Source organism: Berghia stephanieae, chromosome 3 (genome assembly GCF_034508935.2).
Source record: "Berghia stephanieae isolate SIO BIC M18660-M18661 chromosome 3, UCSD_Bste_1.3, whole genome shotgun sequence".
In the NCBI taxonomy this organism is placed as follows: Eukaryota; Metazoa; Mollusca; class Gastropoda; order Nudibranchia; family Aeolidiidae; genus Berghia; species Berghia stephanieae.
Window position 1 is genome coordinate 49,301,850 of NC_088362.1, and position 18,575 is coordinate 49,320,424.

General features: G+C 38.4%; 1 protein-coding gene across 1 annotated transcript in view; it reads right to left on the reverse strand.

The window, feature by feature from the left end:
- Positions 1–18,169, reverse strand: part of LOC144967904 (uncharacterized) — a 36,467-nt gene extending 18,298 nt beyond the window's left edge. Inside the window, exons 1-4 of the mRNA XM_078905662.1 lie at positions 17,950–18,169; positions 8,588–8,768; positions 1,475–1,678; positions 1–71 (exon numbers count right to left, since the gene is read on the reverse strand). The exon at positions 1–71 is cut by the window's left edge and continues 78 nt beyond it. Of these exons, the coding sequence (XP_078761788.1) occupies positions 1–71; positions 1,475–1,678; positions 8,588–8,660 (348 nt within the window). The 5' untranslated portion in view covers positions 8,661–8,768; positions 17,950–18,169. The remainder of the gene's footprint in view (positions 72–1,474; positions 1,679–8,587; positions 8,769–17,949) is intronic.
- Positions 18,170–18,575: the final 406 nt, after the last annotated feature.

Genomic DNA, 18,575 nt, shown 5'->3' on the forward strand with positions numbered 1-18,575 from the left:
CATGACGTCATCACTCAGCCAAGGCAACACCGAGTGGACCCATTGAAGCAATTTTCTTTTGCGTCCTTCGTCTATATTATTAAAACAAATTATAATCATTTCTGATCAATATATAGCCCTTGGCAAATTTGACAATTGTAACTGAATATCATTATTTGAATTACATCGAAAACAAAGAAAATTAGCAATGGTAACAATAATATTGTACATCATATAAGAGCAATGCGTAATGGCGTAAGCTTTAGTTTAAACGTAAGCTTTTATAAAGGGCAATATTCTTTAAATCTACCAGCAAAGCCCTTGAAAAGGTGGGAGTAGGAGGCAAAGTTGAAGGAGACGGCATCAACTGGAAGGAACGACGCACAACGACCTCGATGAGAATCCTACAAATAGTAGTCTTTCGCAAGGCTATAGGGTATGGCTCTGAAGCACGTCAGTCACCAAAAGGGGGATTTATTAGGGCTTAAACTTTATCGATAGCGTGTGGAACAATATCTTCAAGATCCATTTTTAAAAAAAAGATCTATACAACCCAAAAAAAATCAGGAGCGGTGCACAGCCGCAAAGAGATTAAAATTTATTTTAAAAGTGTGATTCGATGGCTCAACGTTTGGTAACAAAAGATAAGCGAAGTTAAGCGTGGTCAGTGGCCGGATGATGACAGTGATGGTCTCAACGTTGTATCCTTGGATAAGGCCCTTAACATACATTGCCCCACTCGACTCAGGCGTGAATGAGTACCTAGCTATAGGCAATGACGGATATTCTAAGATTGTTAGTACAAAAAGGGTGTCTAACAGGCGAGTGGTACTGTATGAAATGGAAATAAGAATTATATGGCTTGTTGGGGGAGTAAATGAACATTGTAAGAGAGCATTGAAAATGGTAAATCCGTGAAGATTCTCTATATAAATGTTTGCATTTATATATTTATTTATTTATATGTCTATTATTTGAAGGGGGTGGGGCTTGAGATACTTGGCCAAGAAAAAGAAAACCGATTTGCCGCGCAATTCAAACCCTTGTGATAGGGCTATCTCCCATCTCCCTCCAGCTCAATTAACTAAGGGGGTCCTACACATTGGCATTAGGTACGAACATCGGAATAAACACACTTCTATGTGGGCCTCATTGTCTTTGGAGTTGAATTGATTTTCGATTTTTTAAAAAAATTGATCTTTTATATAGTGCAATATCCACTAAACGTGATCAAAGCGCTTTACAAGGGGTCCCTGGTCAACAGCAACACGTAACATGTTGGACGGGACATGACGCGTGTTAGGCGATATTACACTTTTTTCGGACAGAGACATCACTGTTAACGGTCAGGTACTCATTTTACTTTGAGTACGGTGAGATAATGTGAGTAAAGAGCCTTTTCCAAGGACTCAACTATGCGCGAGCGAGGCTAGAACCCCGGACCGTCTGATCCGAAAACGAGTGTCATACCACACGACCACATAGCCGCACTTACATGACAAGAACCAGTCTCCTATCAAATCTCTGAATCGTGGTCTCACGGTCAGAGCGATGCTGGCTTGCTTAGGCTGGGACTTTCTCCATCGCCGGATAGCAACAGATACGGGGTTCAGGTCCCACAGCACTAAGACGGCGTTCAGGAGAAACCACACGACTGACCGTACTGTGGAAGGGATGATTATCAACAGGTCTCGAAGCCCTGAAATGGGAGGAAAAAGATTTTGAACGTCCATTTATAATTGAGCTTTTATATATTGACATTTTATATAGGACAATATCCACTAAACGTGCTCAAAGCGCTTTACAATGGGTCCCTGGCCAACAAAAGAAAACAAATCGTGAGTTGTATTCAATAGTTCAACAAATGGGATCGCTTGTTTCCTTGATCTCTGCGAACGACAACCCACTAGACGCTGCACAAAACTAAAAAATGACGTCAATCTGTAAGTTCTAGATGATTCTAGTGTCAGGCTATAAGATATGGCAAATATTAACTGTAGCTATGGTTTGGTTTCATTGTTGGACCGCCAAAAACGCTTCAACAGTCGTAACAGTCCCTTCCCTCGTAATGACGCATGGTAACTTAGTAACTGGCTCTAAACTATCGGAACAATGGCGGACGCCCTTATGAAATATTTATCCGACGAGCATAAAAGCGTATCCAGAGGAAAAAAAATTATAAATCTGATCATGTTTTTTTTTACATTTATACATTCTGATCACAAGACATTTGAAAAGTTCTTACCAGCATGAAGAATAAAAGTACAGATTTTCTTTGTTTAGAACCCCGATGACCGCCGTTGCTGGGCGACGTGACATCAGACTATTGAATCCAATTCTCATAAACAGATTAATAACTATTACGAATGCACATACATTTGTGTGTTGGTAACAACTGTTTTTGAATAACAGAATGAGTGAGCATTTACATAAACACATACTATCAAATGATGGAATCATTTAAGCAAAATACAAACTAATTCTGACTTTTAGATCAATAGGGAACGAAAGTGTGATGTCAAAAGCTGGTTCCAATCTCATCGGAAGTGTAAAATCACTCTTCCGGAAGACGGGATACATACCTTTTGTAATTGTGATCTTCTGGCTTCAGAGGGATGGTATCTTGATTTCTAGCCTAAATAATTGCTGGTAGTCAATAAAGATCATCCACCCTCGGTCTTTTACATCCCGTAATATAGAGCATTTGTATATAGAGCATTTATATAGAGCAATATCCACTAAACGTGCTCAAAGCACTTTACAAAGGGACCCTGTCCAACAACAACACGTAAAATGTAGAACGACACAAGACGCCTCTCATGCGATATGACAATTTTTCCGACAAAGACAACGCTGTTAGCGGCCAAGTACACTTGAGTACGGTGAGAGAATATGAGTAAAGAACCTTTTCCAAGGACTCAACTATGCCCGAGCGAGGCTCGAACCTAGGACCTTCCGATCCGGAAGCGACTGTCATACCACAAGACCACATCGACCTAGACGCGCTGCTTCTAAAACACCTTATGATTCAATACGAAACCAATTCATTATTAGTCCTCCGAAAGGGGGGGGGGGGTGGCGAAGTGCCGAGTGGTTAAGACATTACACTGTGACCCGGGAGGTCCCGGGTTAAAGCCCCGCTTCAGTCACTTTCGTTTTTTTTCTTTGAGCAAGAATGTTAACCCCCAATTTGCTCACTTGGACAACATGGGTGATTCCTGTCGACATCAGACATCCTGTTTGGTGGATTATCTATATTCCTTCGTGGAATGCCTAGACGACGATATCTTATGATGTCGTGGCGGAAGGGCATAATTATTTATTTTATTTTAAGTGGCGGTCTAATATCAGTACCAAAGAGCTGAGTCACTTCATTCTATACTCTGTGAGAGAATTTAATGAGACTTGCGGTATAAAAGCAATAACAAATATCTGAGTGACGCCAAATTCATTCATCTATAGAAGAAACGAAATTGACATCACACAGCTCTTTGTTATTACTTTAATCCAGCCATGTTTATGTTAAGTTCATACTAAATTCTATCAATCGAACTATTAACTTTCAGGTCTACACACAGTTTTGTGTGTTCGTACGTTAAATCCGGCTGGCGGATGTTGTGAACATTTTGTTTAAACGCATAGCATCAATACAACACGTTCGGCTTTTTGGATTGGAAGAAAGTCAGTGTCCAATTTAAAGGGTTCTTGCTTACCCAAGGTCAATGTTAAATAAGAGTTCGTGCGATTGAGTCATATATCATGGAATTCTTGACAAACCTTTAATTAACTCACGTAGAGTCACGCGCAATAATAATAATAATAATAATAATAATAATAATAATAATAATAATAATAATAATAATAATAATAATAATAATAATAATAATACACGACCGCGCCCTCATAAAAACATACACTATCGCTCGATTCCAAGTTGAAGTCGAATGTGCGAGTCTTTTCTACCATATACCGATGGTGATTGAGCCAAAAAAAAGGTCTGTGTTTGCAGACTTTTTCTTCTTTAAACAAACGCTAAAATTTCATATTTTGGTTCCAAAACAGAATCCTCTACATAGACATTTTTTGACAAAAAATTGTTGCCATATATTCAGTGATTTGGGAGCCCATTCAAAAAATGCGGTTTCAACGCCATGCGTCCTATTTTAATAATTCTATTATATGTGTCGTCATGTTATCTAGACTAATTGGATCATGCATTATTTTTCCAAAAAAATATTTCGTTGAAAAAACAATAGAGCTTTTATATAGAGCAATATCCACTAAAGGTGCTCAAAGCGCTTTACAAGGCGTCCCTGACTAACAGCAACACGTAACATCAAGAACGAGACATGACGCCTGTTAGGCGATATTTCATTTTTTTTTCCGACATAGACAACGCTGTTAACGACCAGGTCCTCATTTTACACCGGAGAGAATGTTAGGTATAGTAAAGAGCTTTTTCCAAGGACTCAACTATGCGCCGAGAGAAGCTCGAACCCAGGACCTTTCGATACGAAAGCGAGTGTCATATCACAAGACCACATATCCGCACTTAAGGTAGGGTGCCCGAATTTCGACACCGGTCGTAAAATCGACACTCTTAGATATCCTGCTTCCAATCCTGTTTTTCACTTAAATTTATGTTTTCGGATGTGAAAAATAGTGATGTCATGTTAACCGCCGATAGATTTTCTTGCTGTTTCACCTACTTTCCGATTTAAAAACGAGATGGAAAATCATTTTGTTTTTCATGCGTAAACTTACATTTCACGCAAACTTTCCTGAATTGTTAAGATATTATCATTATTTTACACATTTATTCATTATTCCTAGACACTGGCTGTTGTTTAAGTAACCATAATTGGGTCGATTTATTTTTTGTTCTTGGTATTTTATATTCTCGCATCATTCCCCTATAGATAGTATGCGCTTGGCTAAGAAGTTCACAACATTGCCATCCCGAAGTATAACTGGCCAACTCGCAAAACTGTCGTAATCATGATCGTTTATAGATAGCTCGAAGATGACGTCACTCAGGCCATTGTTGTTGTTTTTGCCATCCGCGTTTGTGAGTTGTTCTCACTAAACTGTATTAACCAGACTATAAAAGTCATGATTACACAGAGTTTGTGTGTTGGTCCGTTATACTTTGGGATGGCAATGTTGTGAACTCCTTGGCCAAGCGCATTCTATCTATAGTCTGGTAAATACAGTTTAGTGAGAATTACTCATAAACGCGGATGGAAAAAAAAAACAATACCAAAGTCTGAGTGACGTCAAATGGATTCCATAGTCTGATGTCACGTCGACCAGCGACGGCGGCCATCGTGGTTCTAAACAAAGAAAATCGGTACTTTTTATTCTTCATGCTGGCTAGAACTTTTCATATGTCTTGTCGTCAGAATGTGTATAAGTGAAAACATGATCAGATTTATAATGTTTTTTCCTCTGGATACGCTTTTATGCTCGTCGGAGAAATATTTCATAAGGTCGGCCGCCATTGTTCCGATAGTTTAGAGCCAGTTACTAAGTTACCATGCGTCATTACGAGGGAAGTGACGTTACGACTGTTGAAGCGTATTTTGAACTATCAATATGATCTGAATGTCCTATACGGCACTAAATGCCATCTGCTTCATGATACACTGTCCCTGGTATGGTGTATACCTAATCATCCACCCTATGTAATTTCCTGTTTCGGATCATTTTGGATAGGGACAGCGTGGCTCAGCGGTATAGTCTTTGCTTTGTACCCAAATGGTACCGAGTTCGACTACCCGTCGCGTTGTGTGGCCTTGAGCAAGTCACCTCGCCTTAGCTCACTTTGCGGCAATGCACTGCGGCTGGCGCCTTGGTTATTCCAGTCTTCCCTTTGAATAGACCCTAAAGAAAAATTTTCCCTCTGAGATGAATAAAGGGAATTTATTTATTTTATATAATTATTTAAAGTTCATCTTATCTTATCTTATATTAAAAGATGAAAGATAACGAGCTGTTACCGTTACACGAATAACGATTTATGTGTTGGTTATTGTGATTCATAAGTTCTGTACCGATTTGAAGTCAGCTTTCACTCAATCTCTGAATCATTTTTAAAAATCTGGGTGATTGACTTACATTGACTTAAAGAAGGAAAGAAGTTGACGTCACTCAGCCCTTTGTTATTGTTTTTAAATGGAGAGAAAGATAAAATGAGTAAATGCGACTCATATATGATAAGGGAACAACACAAAACAAACGACGTTTCAGCCTCTCTCTCTCTCTCTCTCTCTCTCTCTCTCTCTCTCTCTCTCTCTCTCTCTCTCTCTCTCTCTCTCTCTTCCCTAGCAAACGCACACACACACACACACGCACACAGGCACACACACACACACACACACATTTTTACCTACAATGAAAAACCTCGGGGTAATGCTAGATCAACAAATGACTTTGCAGGCACAGTTTGATTCTCTATATAGAATGTGGATGTATTATAACATATCTTGTATTAATGACTTTATGTTTAGTTATTACATTGTTGTAATATGATAATATTATGTTGATGTAGTATGTATAATGTTTCATTTGTATAATAATGTCACTATATTATTGTCTCGCGCATTGAGCATCACCCAGTGATGAAAATGCGCGTTATAAATGTCATGTATTATTATTATTATTATTATTATTATTATTATTATTATTATTATTATTATTATTATTATTATTATTATTATTATTATTATTATCATTATTATTATTATTATTATTATTATTATATTATTATTATTATTATTATTATTATTATTATTATTATTATTATTATTATGACAATCTAATACCTATAACATATTTCGTGTTGAAGAACGACAAAGGCCGAAACGTCGTTTGTTTTGTGTTGTTCCCCTATATATGAGTCACATTTACTCACGTTATATTTCTCTCCATCTTATTGGCTCATTTACGCACCTCGAGTTATTGTTTTTAGACAACCATTTTAATGATTAGTGCTCACTAAAATATAGATGCTGTGCGCTTGGCTAAGAACTCACAACATTGCCATCCGTTTATCATTGCTCTTATTTTTCCCCCATTCTCATCTGTCGGATGCAATATCTAAAAAATGCTGGAAATGTTGATTTTTATATTAAGTATTGATTTCTATTATTGGTTGATTCGGGTCAATGATTGTTTTCTACTTTTGCTTTAGGTTTTGTCTTTATGTTGATATTATCTTTGTCTTTGTAAGTCCTTTCGGTTTGTGATGTCGGGTTTAGAAAATTGTTGTCATAGCCCTGTCTGAGGATGAGTAGATACTAAAATTCTTCTTCTGAAATTTTTTATTTAGGATTTTGAACGATTCGGGTGTTTACGTTTTAACATTTGTTTATTTTGGGGTTTGTCTGTTTTGTTTTGGGGTTTTTTTCGGAAGGGGGGGGGGAGGGCGATTACTGGTTTATTTGTTGTTTTCTTTTCTTTCCTTTTTTCTCTTTTTTTTGGTTGGTGGCGTTGTTGATTTCGTCATTACTGTTGTTGTTGTTGTTTTTGTTGTTGTTATTATTTTTACGTGAGTGGGACGTGTTGCATAACTTTTAATCAATGCTGCCGATTGCAGGTAGTTAATGAACACTTCCATATTATGATGTGATCGCGTTTTACGTCACATTTCTATCTAATTGCCATTGTTTTGCCGATTAGATCTGGTGAGCAGGTCATTATGACAGACAGAATCGTGTATTATTCCTATCTTTGTCCTTTCTGTTCTTCCAGTAATGAAAGGATTTAATTAGTGTAAAGCAACGCAACAACTATTAATGTCAAATTCGTTACGATACAATAAACATTTTACTTTTTCAGATTTGTTGTGTTCATCACAAAATTTGAAGAAACATCATTGTTACAATTAGGAGAACTTCGTGCTGTACTGTAGAGTTCAACTTGCAGGACAAAATCATGTAGATCTATTTATCTACACTTAAAAAAAGGGAGTTTTAATATAGCGCAATATCCACTCGAAGTCTGAAAGCGCTTTACAAGGGGTCCCAGACCAACAGCAACACTTAACATGTCAGATGAGACATGGCACCTGTTAGGCGATAATACATTTTTTTCGGACAGAACAAAGCTGTTAACGGCATGGTACTCATTTTACACCTGAGTTCGATGAGAGAATTTGAGAAAAGAGCATTTTTCAAGGGCTCAACCATGCGCCAAGCGAGGCTCGAATCCAGGACCGTTCGATCCTATAGCGAATGTCTTACCACAAGACCACATAAATAATAATAATAATAATAATAATAATAATAATAATAATAATAATAATAATAATAATAATAATAAAGTGTTCTTCTATAGCGCCAAATGCCGAAGCCCCAACGCGCTTTGCAATATACTTATCAAACCATAAACACACTCATACCGAGCCAAACAGACACACATAACAACAGTCGCACACGCTAACTATGCAAGTTTTACAAAATGAAATTGACGAATGAAACAAAATGGAATCAAAAAAATAAAAAGAATAATTTACTCATCAAGAATGAAAATTTAAATGCCTACGATAAAAATTCTGGAAAAGATGAATTGTCGGCTTTGACAACATAGAGCCTCACTTTACACTCACCTAAACCTTGACTTGATCGTACTCCTCGACGTATTCCTTTTCGAAACGCAGCTCTTCTTTTGTGCTCCTTCATTGTCCTGCTGACCTTCCAATTGTGACGTCATATCACATGGCCAAGGTCAGTGAGTTGATTACACTGCAGTGCTAATTACATTCATAGCCAGTCACTTGAGTGGAGTTCCTTTTGATTAGACAGATTTATGTCAAATATTCTATATTATTATACTACGGTTCTCTGAAGAAAAAAATACGTATTTAATTTTTTTGGCCATAAATCTCGTTCTTCAAATATCGATCGAATAAAATGCATGACCCTCATCTTGTCAAAAACTCCCAAACCTGGAACTTCGCGAAGTCTCGGGTTTGAGAGTTTTTGATGGTCATTTTAATCGATCGATATTTGAAGGACGAGTTTTCTGGCCAATATTTTGAATATGGCAGTACAGATATGGTATTATTTTGCTGAACAAAACCTAGGGTGAGGATGAGAGGGCGGGGGAGAAGGAAGATGATGATGATGATAATGATGGCGATGGTGGTGATTATGATGATGATGATGATGGTGATGAGGATGATGACGACGACGACAAGGACGACGACAACGATGATGATGATGACGGTGATGATGATGATGATGATGTTATTAGAGAGAGAACGTCATGTTGGTTGTGCGCATGCGTCTCTCGTCCTCGCCCTAGCCACAGACTATGGGTGACGTCCAATCAAGGGACGCTACTCTTCCGCTAATCTCATTCCCTATAAACAAAAGGCGTCACAAAGCAAAGAACAAGCTAATCTTTCTCCAGGGAAATCATTCTCCATGCCCTAGAGCAGTAATGCTATAAATACCAAATGGTAAGACCCAGGTTGGGATACAGCTGCAGTATGTGGGACCACAGACGAAGAAAGACATTAACCAGCTTGACAAGTCCAAAGGCAGGCTTGTAGATTTGCCCATAACAACAACTATAACAAAATGTAGTGCTAGCTACAAACATGATGGCAGAGAGCAACTAGGTGGCAATGAGATAGAGAGGAGCACACATTAACTAAAGTTATTATTTAAAGGTATTATTCTAGGACAAACCGCCACCCCAATCTTAGACATTCAATATAACAAACAAACAAAAACAAACAAAACAAAAACAAACAAAAAACAAACAAAAAGAAACCCCCCAAAAATTAAAAACAAAACAAAACAAAAAAAAGCAAGAAAGGAGCTCTGTTGTCGGCTACTCTACTCCTGGGTTAATGGATACATTTAGTCCTTCTTCCAAAGTACACCAAGTTAATGGAATTCCCTCTCGGACAATTTGAGAAATTCTGCTAGTTATGAAAAGTTTAATTATCAATACTCTTCAACAGTCGTAACGTCACTTCCTTCCTAATGACGCATGGTAACTTAGTAACACTGGCTCTAAACTATCGGAACAATGGCGGACGCCCGTATGAAATATTTCTCCGGCGAGCATAAAAGTGTATCCAGAGGAAAAAGAACATAAATTTGATCATGTTTTGACTTTTACACATTCTGATCACAAGGCATATGAAAAGTTCGAGTCAGCATGAAGAATGAAAAGTAATGATTTTCTTTGTTTAGAACCAAGATGGCCGCAGTTGCCGGGCGGCGTGACATCGGACTACTGAATCCAATTAGAAAACATGTTGTGGCCTATACCCTGACCCAGGGTAAAAAAGGCAATGATAATAATGACAATGATGATGACGATGATGATAATGATGATGATGATGATGATGATGATGATGATGATGATGATGATGATGATGATGATGATGACGATGATGATGATGATGATCACCATCCCACAACTTACAAATGTTGCCTCTGTCTTCAGCATTGCATCGGCAACAGTAATGAAGGAATTAGATTTACCTTTTTATTTATTTATTCATCTATGTGTTTGCAGTCATTCTAGCAGAGTACATGATGGGAGAAATGATGAATTGAAAGAAATTAAGTTGTTTTATTAAATGGTCGTCATGTTCACAATCTAGTCGTGAGAGAGAGAGAGAGAGAGAGAGAGAGAGAGAGAGAGAGAGAGAGGGGGGGGGGCTTGTAATTAGATCAACAGAGGCGGTCATAATGTAATCATGCCAGGTACAGTAATTATTGGTCGATTCTGTCACCGCCATCATCATCATCTTCATCTCTGTGAGTAGAAAATGCCAAGGCTTAAAAATCGATTCATTATCTCGGATTTTCTATTACTTGCGTTGGCGGAAAGTTAAATGGCAATCATGAAAGTGGTGTTGTATTAACGTGTCTCTCGCGCCATGTACAGTACAGATAGTTCGAAGATGACGTCACTCGGGTCTTTGTTATTGTTTTTTGCCATCCGTGTTTATGAGTAATGCTCACTGAACTGTATTAGCCCGACTATAAACGTTCATGGCTACGCACAGTTTTGTATGTTGGTCCGTTATACTTCCGGATAGCACTGTTATGAGCTTCTTAGCCAAGCGCATACTATCTATAAAATGTCGTATAGATAGTATGCGCTTGGCTAAGAAGCTCATAACATTGCCATGCCATCCAGAAGTATAACGGACCAACACATAAAACGGTGTGTATCCATGAACGTTTATAGTCAGGTTAATACAGTTCAGTGAGCATTACTCATAAACGCGGATGGCAAATAACAATAACAAAGACCTGAGTGACGTCATCTTCGAACTATCTATAGACCTAACCATAGGTGACGCCGTCAAAACAAAAACAAAAAAGACTGGCATCACGCGATAAAAAACGTGCTCCTACGTGTGATCGCTCACTTTCCATAACAAATTATAGAGAAAATAAAATCATAAATATGTGGTTGTTAGGTGGCAAAAGAAGCACATACTCATAAAAATTCGATCACGCCTCAACTACTGTCTAAATATTGAACTTATGAATCAAATGGTAAAATTTATCAAAAATTACCGTCGATCTATTTTTAGACCACGTTAAAGTTAATTATTCAAAATCAATGCGCTTGCGTGAATAAAACAAGAACTATTTGGACCCTGATTTTAAGAGTAATTTTGCCATATATGATGAATTTAACTTGTGTAATTTTTGTTTTATTTTAATAAAGTGTATCATCTACAATGTAAACAACAATAAACGGGAGATCTATTTTGCGCGCAACGTTTTCCTGCTCCAAAAGTTCCTAATCACCAGCCTTGAACGCGAAACCAAACGATACAAACGATTTCAATGTCTATCGACGGACTGTAAAGATTTAGTTCAACGTTGACCCGTTATATCTTTTCGGATATCTCACTCCCATAATTTTAGAATGCTTTGTAGATTTTTTTACGTCTTTACGATTCACTTCGTAATTTGACTCACGAGCTTGACTCAACGATCCTTTCCTTCACTCAAGTCTGCAGTGATTGATGAGGATACTTTTTGAGAGAAGACATTTTTCATAATAATAGATGGATTATGGGATTTTATTGGTAACAGTTTGTGATATGTTGATTGACGTGCACGAAATTGTGGGACTCGGTGCGAGAGGGCTTGAAAACGATAGTTGACCAAACAAGGAAAAATGGGTTGTCAAGAGAAGAGAAGCCGGCAGAGAGGATAGATTTTGTTTGTGAATTGAGTTTGATTGTTATTTCGTGTAGATAAAAAACGTCGCGTCCTTGGAATTCTTCGCTGGAGACCGATTACTCCAACACACACAATACCTACAGCTCTTCCATGGTCAGGGTGGTAAAAGGATAGCCCCTCGGCCCTCACCATGGACAGCTTTAAGATCGTTAGCTTCAATGCTGAATGACTGTTATCAACAACCTCAAGAAAACATACTTTGTCTACAAAAGACGCACAAAACCGTGGCCCCAAACATCCCTGATGCACTTAGTCATACAACATGGCAGCGATATTAACGGTAGTGCCATCTTTGTCCAAAAAAATCCAATCAATAGTGACATACAGGACATGACAGTAATCGAGGTGGAAATTTTCTGAATTGTCAATGTCATATCTGTCTACACACCTCCACCAACGCCATTCAAGTGACCAGTTACATCCACCACGAGTGAGAAACCAAGGATTGTCATAGGTGACTTTAACAGCCGCAGTACCAAATGGGAAAATGATAACAACAAAGATGGAGATAATGTTGAGGAATGGGCTGACCAATATAATCTGACACTCCTCAATGACGTAAAAGACAAACCATCATTTTCAAGCGCTAGCTGAAGAGGCTACAACCCAGACCTTGCATTTGTGTCTTCCAGACATTTCCAAAACGTTCAGAAATCTGTCGGAAACCCCATACCAAAATCACAGCACAGACTTATTACCATTGAGTTAGGACCAGTCATTAGACCCCACGAGAATAAACTACCCAGATTCAATTTCCGGAAGGCAAACTGGGAAAAATTCTCATCAGACATAGATGTCAGCATCAACGCCATCGATCCAGTTCCCAAAAACAACGACCAGTTCCAAAAGTTTATTTGGAGAATTGCCAAAAAACACAAACCCAGAGGCTGCAGGAAATCCTATATACCATGCCTACGGCAAAATAGCAAGGAGTTTTATAATCAGTATGTGGAGGCTTACGAAACAGATCCATTTGCTGAAGAAACTGTCCAACTTGGTGAGACCTTAATGACTTCCATTGCCAAAACAAAATCAGAAAGATGGAAGGAAATGATAACCAGCACAAACATGACACAACAGCAAGAAAGCATGGCCAACTATGAAAAAAACTAAATACAGAAAATAACAAACAAACCAGGGTTGCAGCGGTGACACCAAACGATGCAGCAAACCAACCTACCAAAAATGGAAAACCATCACACAGAGAAAAGGGCAAACTTAAGGAAATGAAAAGGGACATGGAAAAGATCGCTCAAGGAAGTGAACAGGAAGTAGACCCTTTCTGCATCAAAGAATTGGACTCAGCCCTTGAACATTTCAAACCCGGTAAAGCGCCTGATCTAGATGGCATCACCGCAGAATGATAAAGCAATTCCATCAACAAAAACGTGGCTACTAACTCATCAACTGTGTTGAATCATGCATAATACCAAAGCTTTGGCGACAAGCAAGAGTGATAGCACTACTTAAAACTGGAAAAGATCCAAAATAGCAACAAGAGCTACGGACCAATATCCAGTATATGAGCGCATGATACTAGCCAATATTTCCCAACATCTGTCACCTGACCAAGCTGGTTCCCGCCTTGAAAGATCATGCAATGTGTAAACAAAAATGCTGATTGGATCCGTATGTCATGCTTATGGGTCAATTGCAGCATAGTGCGGGTCATTTGCATCTAATTATCTGGGTTGTGTTTTGACGGAGTCACCCTATGGTTAGGTCTATTCTGACCAAAATCGGATATTTATTGGAGATTGAAAGAATTGTGTGCGTGCCAACTAATAATAAAAAGTCTGAGCATTATTCGATCGACTTTGACTTAATGCCATTAGAACATTGACTTTGGTAAGATCAGTTTCCAAATCGAAATGGCGGCAAGGCAATGTCAATTATTATTTTGCTTGTTTGTTTTAAAGTCACTGAAAAAATATTAACTCTTACAGAAAAATAAAGACTGCTTCCCTTTCATCTCAAGGCACGTATAATGCAAATAAAACCACTCGCATCTACGCATTTTTAAAAATCTAAAATTTCGCCCTTCCTTGAAGGAATAATATAGATTACAATCCGTCAAACAAACGTATGCTGTCATCAGGAATCACTCGTGTTGTTTAAGGGGGTTAGATAGTATGCTCGCCCAAAAAGAAAAAAAAAAGGGTCTGAAACGGGTCTCGAACCCGGGACCTTTCAGGACATCTACAGAAAAAGGGGCAAGGGAGTCGATGAGAAAACAGCATCAAAGAGTGGTCCGTACAGGAATTGGACTGTCTGCTGCAGAAAGCAGAAAACCGCATAGAATAGAGGGAGATTTATAGTACAACATACCTGCTAGTATCAAGTCTTTGAACAATGATGGGATCCTCAAATATGCACTAGAGACTATAAGAAAGGTGCCATGAAATAATTAAAGTTTGACTGTTTAAATGAAAAAGAAGAAGAAAGGGTAGAGAAAGTGGAAGAGGAGTAGGAGGAGGAGGAAGAGGAGGAGGAGGAAGAAGAGGAAGAAGAAGAAGAAGAAGAAGAAGAAGAAGAAGAAGAAGAAGAAGAAGAAGAAGAAGAAGAAGAAGAAGAAGAAGAAGAAGAAGAAGAAGAAGAAGAAGAAGAAGACGAATGAGGAGGAGGAGGAGAAGGAGGAGGAGGAGGAGGCGGAGAAGAAGAAGAAGAAGAAGAAGAAGAAGAAGAAGAAGAAGAAGAAGAAGAAGAAGAAGAAGAAGAAGAAGAAGAAGAAGAAGAAGAAGAAGAAGAAGAAGAAGAAGAAGGTTGCAACCGTCGATAAGATATGTATAATACGTATATTATTGCATCCTTTGGTGTTGTCTTTCAGCCGTTTAGAATTCTCATCTATTCTCACTACTAATCAACTTTTTTTTTAATGTGATGGTTAAATAGCAGCAATGAGTGGTGGGCGTTTGACAGCAACGCATGTTACCCAATCACCCCGATAACAATAACCTCATTTGATTCATTAATACCAGTCTATATTGTTATAGATCATATAAGCACTAAATATTATCATCAGCTACATGTTCTCACAAAAACCAGAGAATACCACTGGCAACTCTGACATTTGGCTAGGACGGAAATGACACATGTAATGAGAGGCTCTGTGATCGAGTGGTTAGACAATAGGCTTATAACCGTCAGCTCACATGTTCGAGTATAGCTTTGGGCAGCTCAAAGTTGAATTCTTGGAAAATGTTCTTTACTCACATTAGCCTCCATAAGTCGGGTGAAAAATGAGGACCTGGTTAGAAACAGTGTTCGAAAAAGTAATTGTAACTGCGCCTTACAATCGTCATAGATAATCTTTCAGAGCCATAAGGCCCATGGAACCGGAGTTTATCCCGGTTTCTACAGCGTGAAACTAGTCAGTCGCAAAGCACTTTCCGCCATATCTAACAGAACCAGAAACCCAATCACTGCTAGGTAGACATGGGCGAGAGAGAAATCTCGACTACACCTGGGGTCGATCTTGGTCCCTTTGCAAGTGAAGCGAGTGCTCTACCAAGGGATCCCCTACAATCGTCATAGCCTGTCCTAATTGTAAGGATTGCTGATGGCTTTTGATCTCTTGTAAAGCTATTTGAGCACAGAATTACAGTAGACATTACTCTAACTAAACAATGCACGTGGTGGAATCAAAATCTCGCGATATTGACGACAATATGTGCCTAACATAGCTTAACTTAACTTGAGCTTTATATAGCGCAATATCCACTGAACGTACTCAAAGCGCTTTACAAAAGGTCCCTGACCAACAGCAACACGCAACGTTTAGAAAGAGACGTGACGTGACGCCTATTGAGCGATCTTACAATTTTTCCGACAGAGACAACGCTGTTAACGACAGGTACTCATTTTACACCTGAGTGTGGTGAGAGAATAATGTGAATAAAGTCTTTTCCAAGGACACAACTATAAGCCGAGCGATGCTCGAACCCAGGACCATCCGATCCGAAAGCGAATGTCATACCACAAGACCACATGGCCTAACATTATAGGCGACTCACTTACTCGAGTCTTTAGTTTCCTAACCATACGATTTGAACGACCCATACAGCTTTAATTAGCATATTTAAGGGGTTTTTAAGGTTTTAAGGGTTTTACGGCGCTTGTGACACATTTAGGTCATTTCAGCGCCAGTAAAAAGGAAGAAAATGGGATAGTAAAAAAGTTATAGATTTACAATTGAAAGCGCACAAGAAAAGTAAGACAAAGGGGAAATGGCACAAATAGGGAACAGATGTAGATTCCAAGAGCATACTATCATTGTGCATAGGTTGAGATCACCTAAAGGTCTCATCCTGACACAAGTACAGGTCCACACTAATAGGAACACACTCAAATGTTTACAAATCATATGTTTAAAAAATACAAAACAATACATAACAGAGGGATGATTAACAAGGAAAAAAAAGAATCATCTCTCAAAACTATAACTATACATTTGACTGTTTCCCTCCCAGCAAAGGACTCTGGCCAGGGTCAGGACAAAATTAAGTAATCTCATTCCAAGACAAAGCAAGAAAGCAAGTTGGAAAACAGATATAGGGGGATAGAAGACACAGTAAGTACCTCCCCCTGCCCACTATGGGAGGTCAGGAACCCCACCCAGAATTTGCATCTTTCGTAGCCATTTCAAGATTGATTACTGGCAACCCAAAAGAACAGAATTATCCGACTGGTACCAAGATAATTAAAGATAGAATAAAAACATGAATAATCTTTGGCGTCCCTGTGTATTCTTGATTATTTGTTTGATTACTTCAAGGGTCGCGGACACAATCATGTTGAAGATAAAAATAGTTCTAGTTTGAATATTTAAAGTCTAACATAGAACATTGTTCTGACAAGCTTTATAATGTAGCCAAGAAGGCATCCAATTTAAAACAATGGATTGGACTTTCTATCTGAGAGACCTAGACCTAATATTATAATATAGAAAACGGGTGACCCCACAATCCGTTTATTTTTCTTTATTTTTAGTACTACTACTACTACTACTACTACTACTACTACTACTACTACTACTACAACTACAACTACTACTACTACTACTACTACTACTACACTACTACTTTCCACTTCTCATACACTACTACTACTACTACTACTACCTTACCTCTACCTCTTCTTCCACTACTAACTACTTACTACTACTAACTACTACTACTACTCCTACTACTCTACTACCTTACTACCTCTACTTACTACTACTACTACTACTACTACTATACTACTACTACATACTACTACTATACTATACTACTACTACATATTACCTTTTTCCACTATACTGCTACTACTACACTACTATACTAGTCTACTCACTCTACTACTCTACTAAACTACTACTGCAAATTGATTTATATGCACAAGCGCTTTAAAAGGGTTTCAAGTCAACAGTTACACTTCACATGTAGAATGAGACATGGTTCAAGTAAGTGCTGTTGCAAACATAGATTGAGCTGCATCCTATCAAAGTACTAACGCTGTTCTCCGCCATCTAAGCACTCCATTAAAATACTAACATGGTAAAGATCATTATTATCAAATTCACCGACAGTGTTTACAAAGCCCCAATCAATACTGAGTGTTGATTTCATTGACAAAGCCATCAGGCACATGACACACACCTTCCACTATGCCACATTCACTAAACATCACACAGCACGCAACACACTGCCACACCCTCTCAGCAAACGATATTCACATAATAATATTATAAGTTACTTACTCCATTTGTACAAAGATCTTTAACCAAAACCTCTGTCGTTGAAAACACTTTTCGAAACGGCTTCCGAAACTATCAAAATAAATGCACAAAATTTAAATAGCAAAATCAAAACTCACTATTATTATTATTGATAGCAATGTACAACGCACGCACGCGTCTTACTACTACAACTCACTCTTTGGAAAATGAAACACATGCAAACCGTTGATGCTCGTAAGACAGGTGAGAAGGAGAGGTTGTCACTAGTAACCGACCATTGAGGCTGGTACCGGCGGTAACGACGTGTAGAAAAGGGTGGAAAATTGTGATGGATCAATATGATGTGTCACTTGTCATAGAATTTGCTTCGTTGTCGCGGAGCAACTACTACTACTACTACTACTACTACTACTACTACTACTACTACTACGACGACGACGACGACGACGTCGGACGACGACGACGACGACGACGACTACAACTACTACTACTACTACTACTACTACTACTACTACTACTTCTACTACTACTACTACTACTACTACTACTACTACTACTATTACTACTACTACTAATACTACTACTACTACTACTACTACTACTACCACTATTACTACTACTACGACGAGTGGATTCCTGGAATCTTC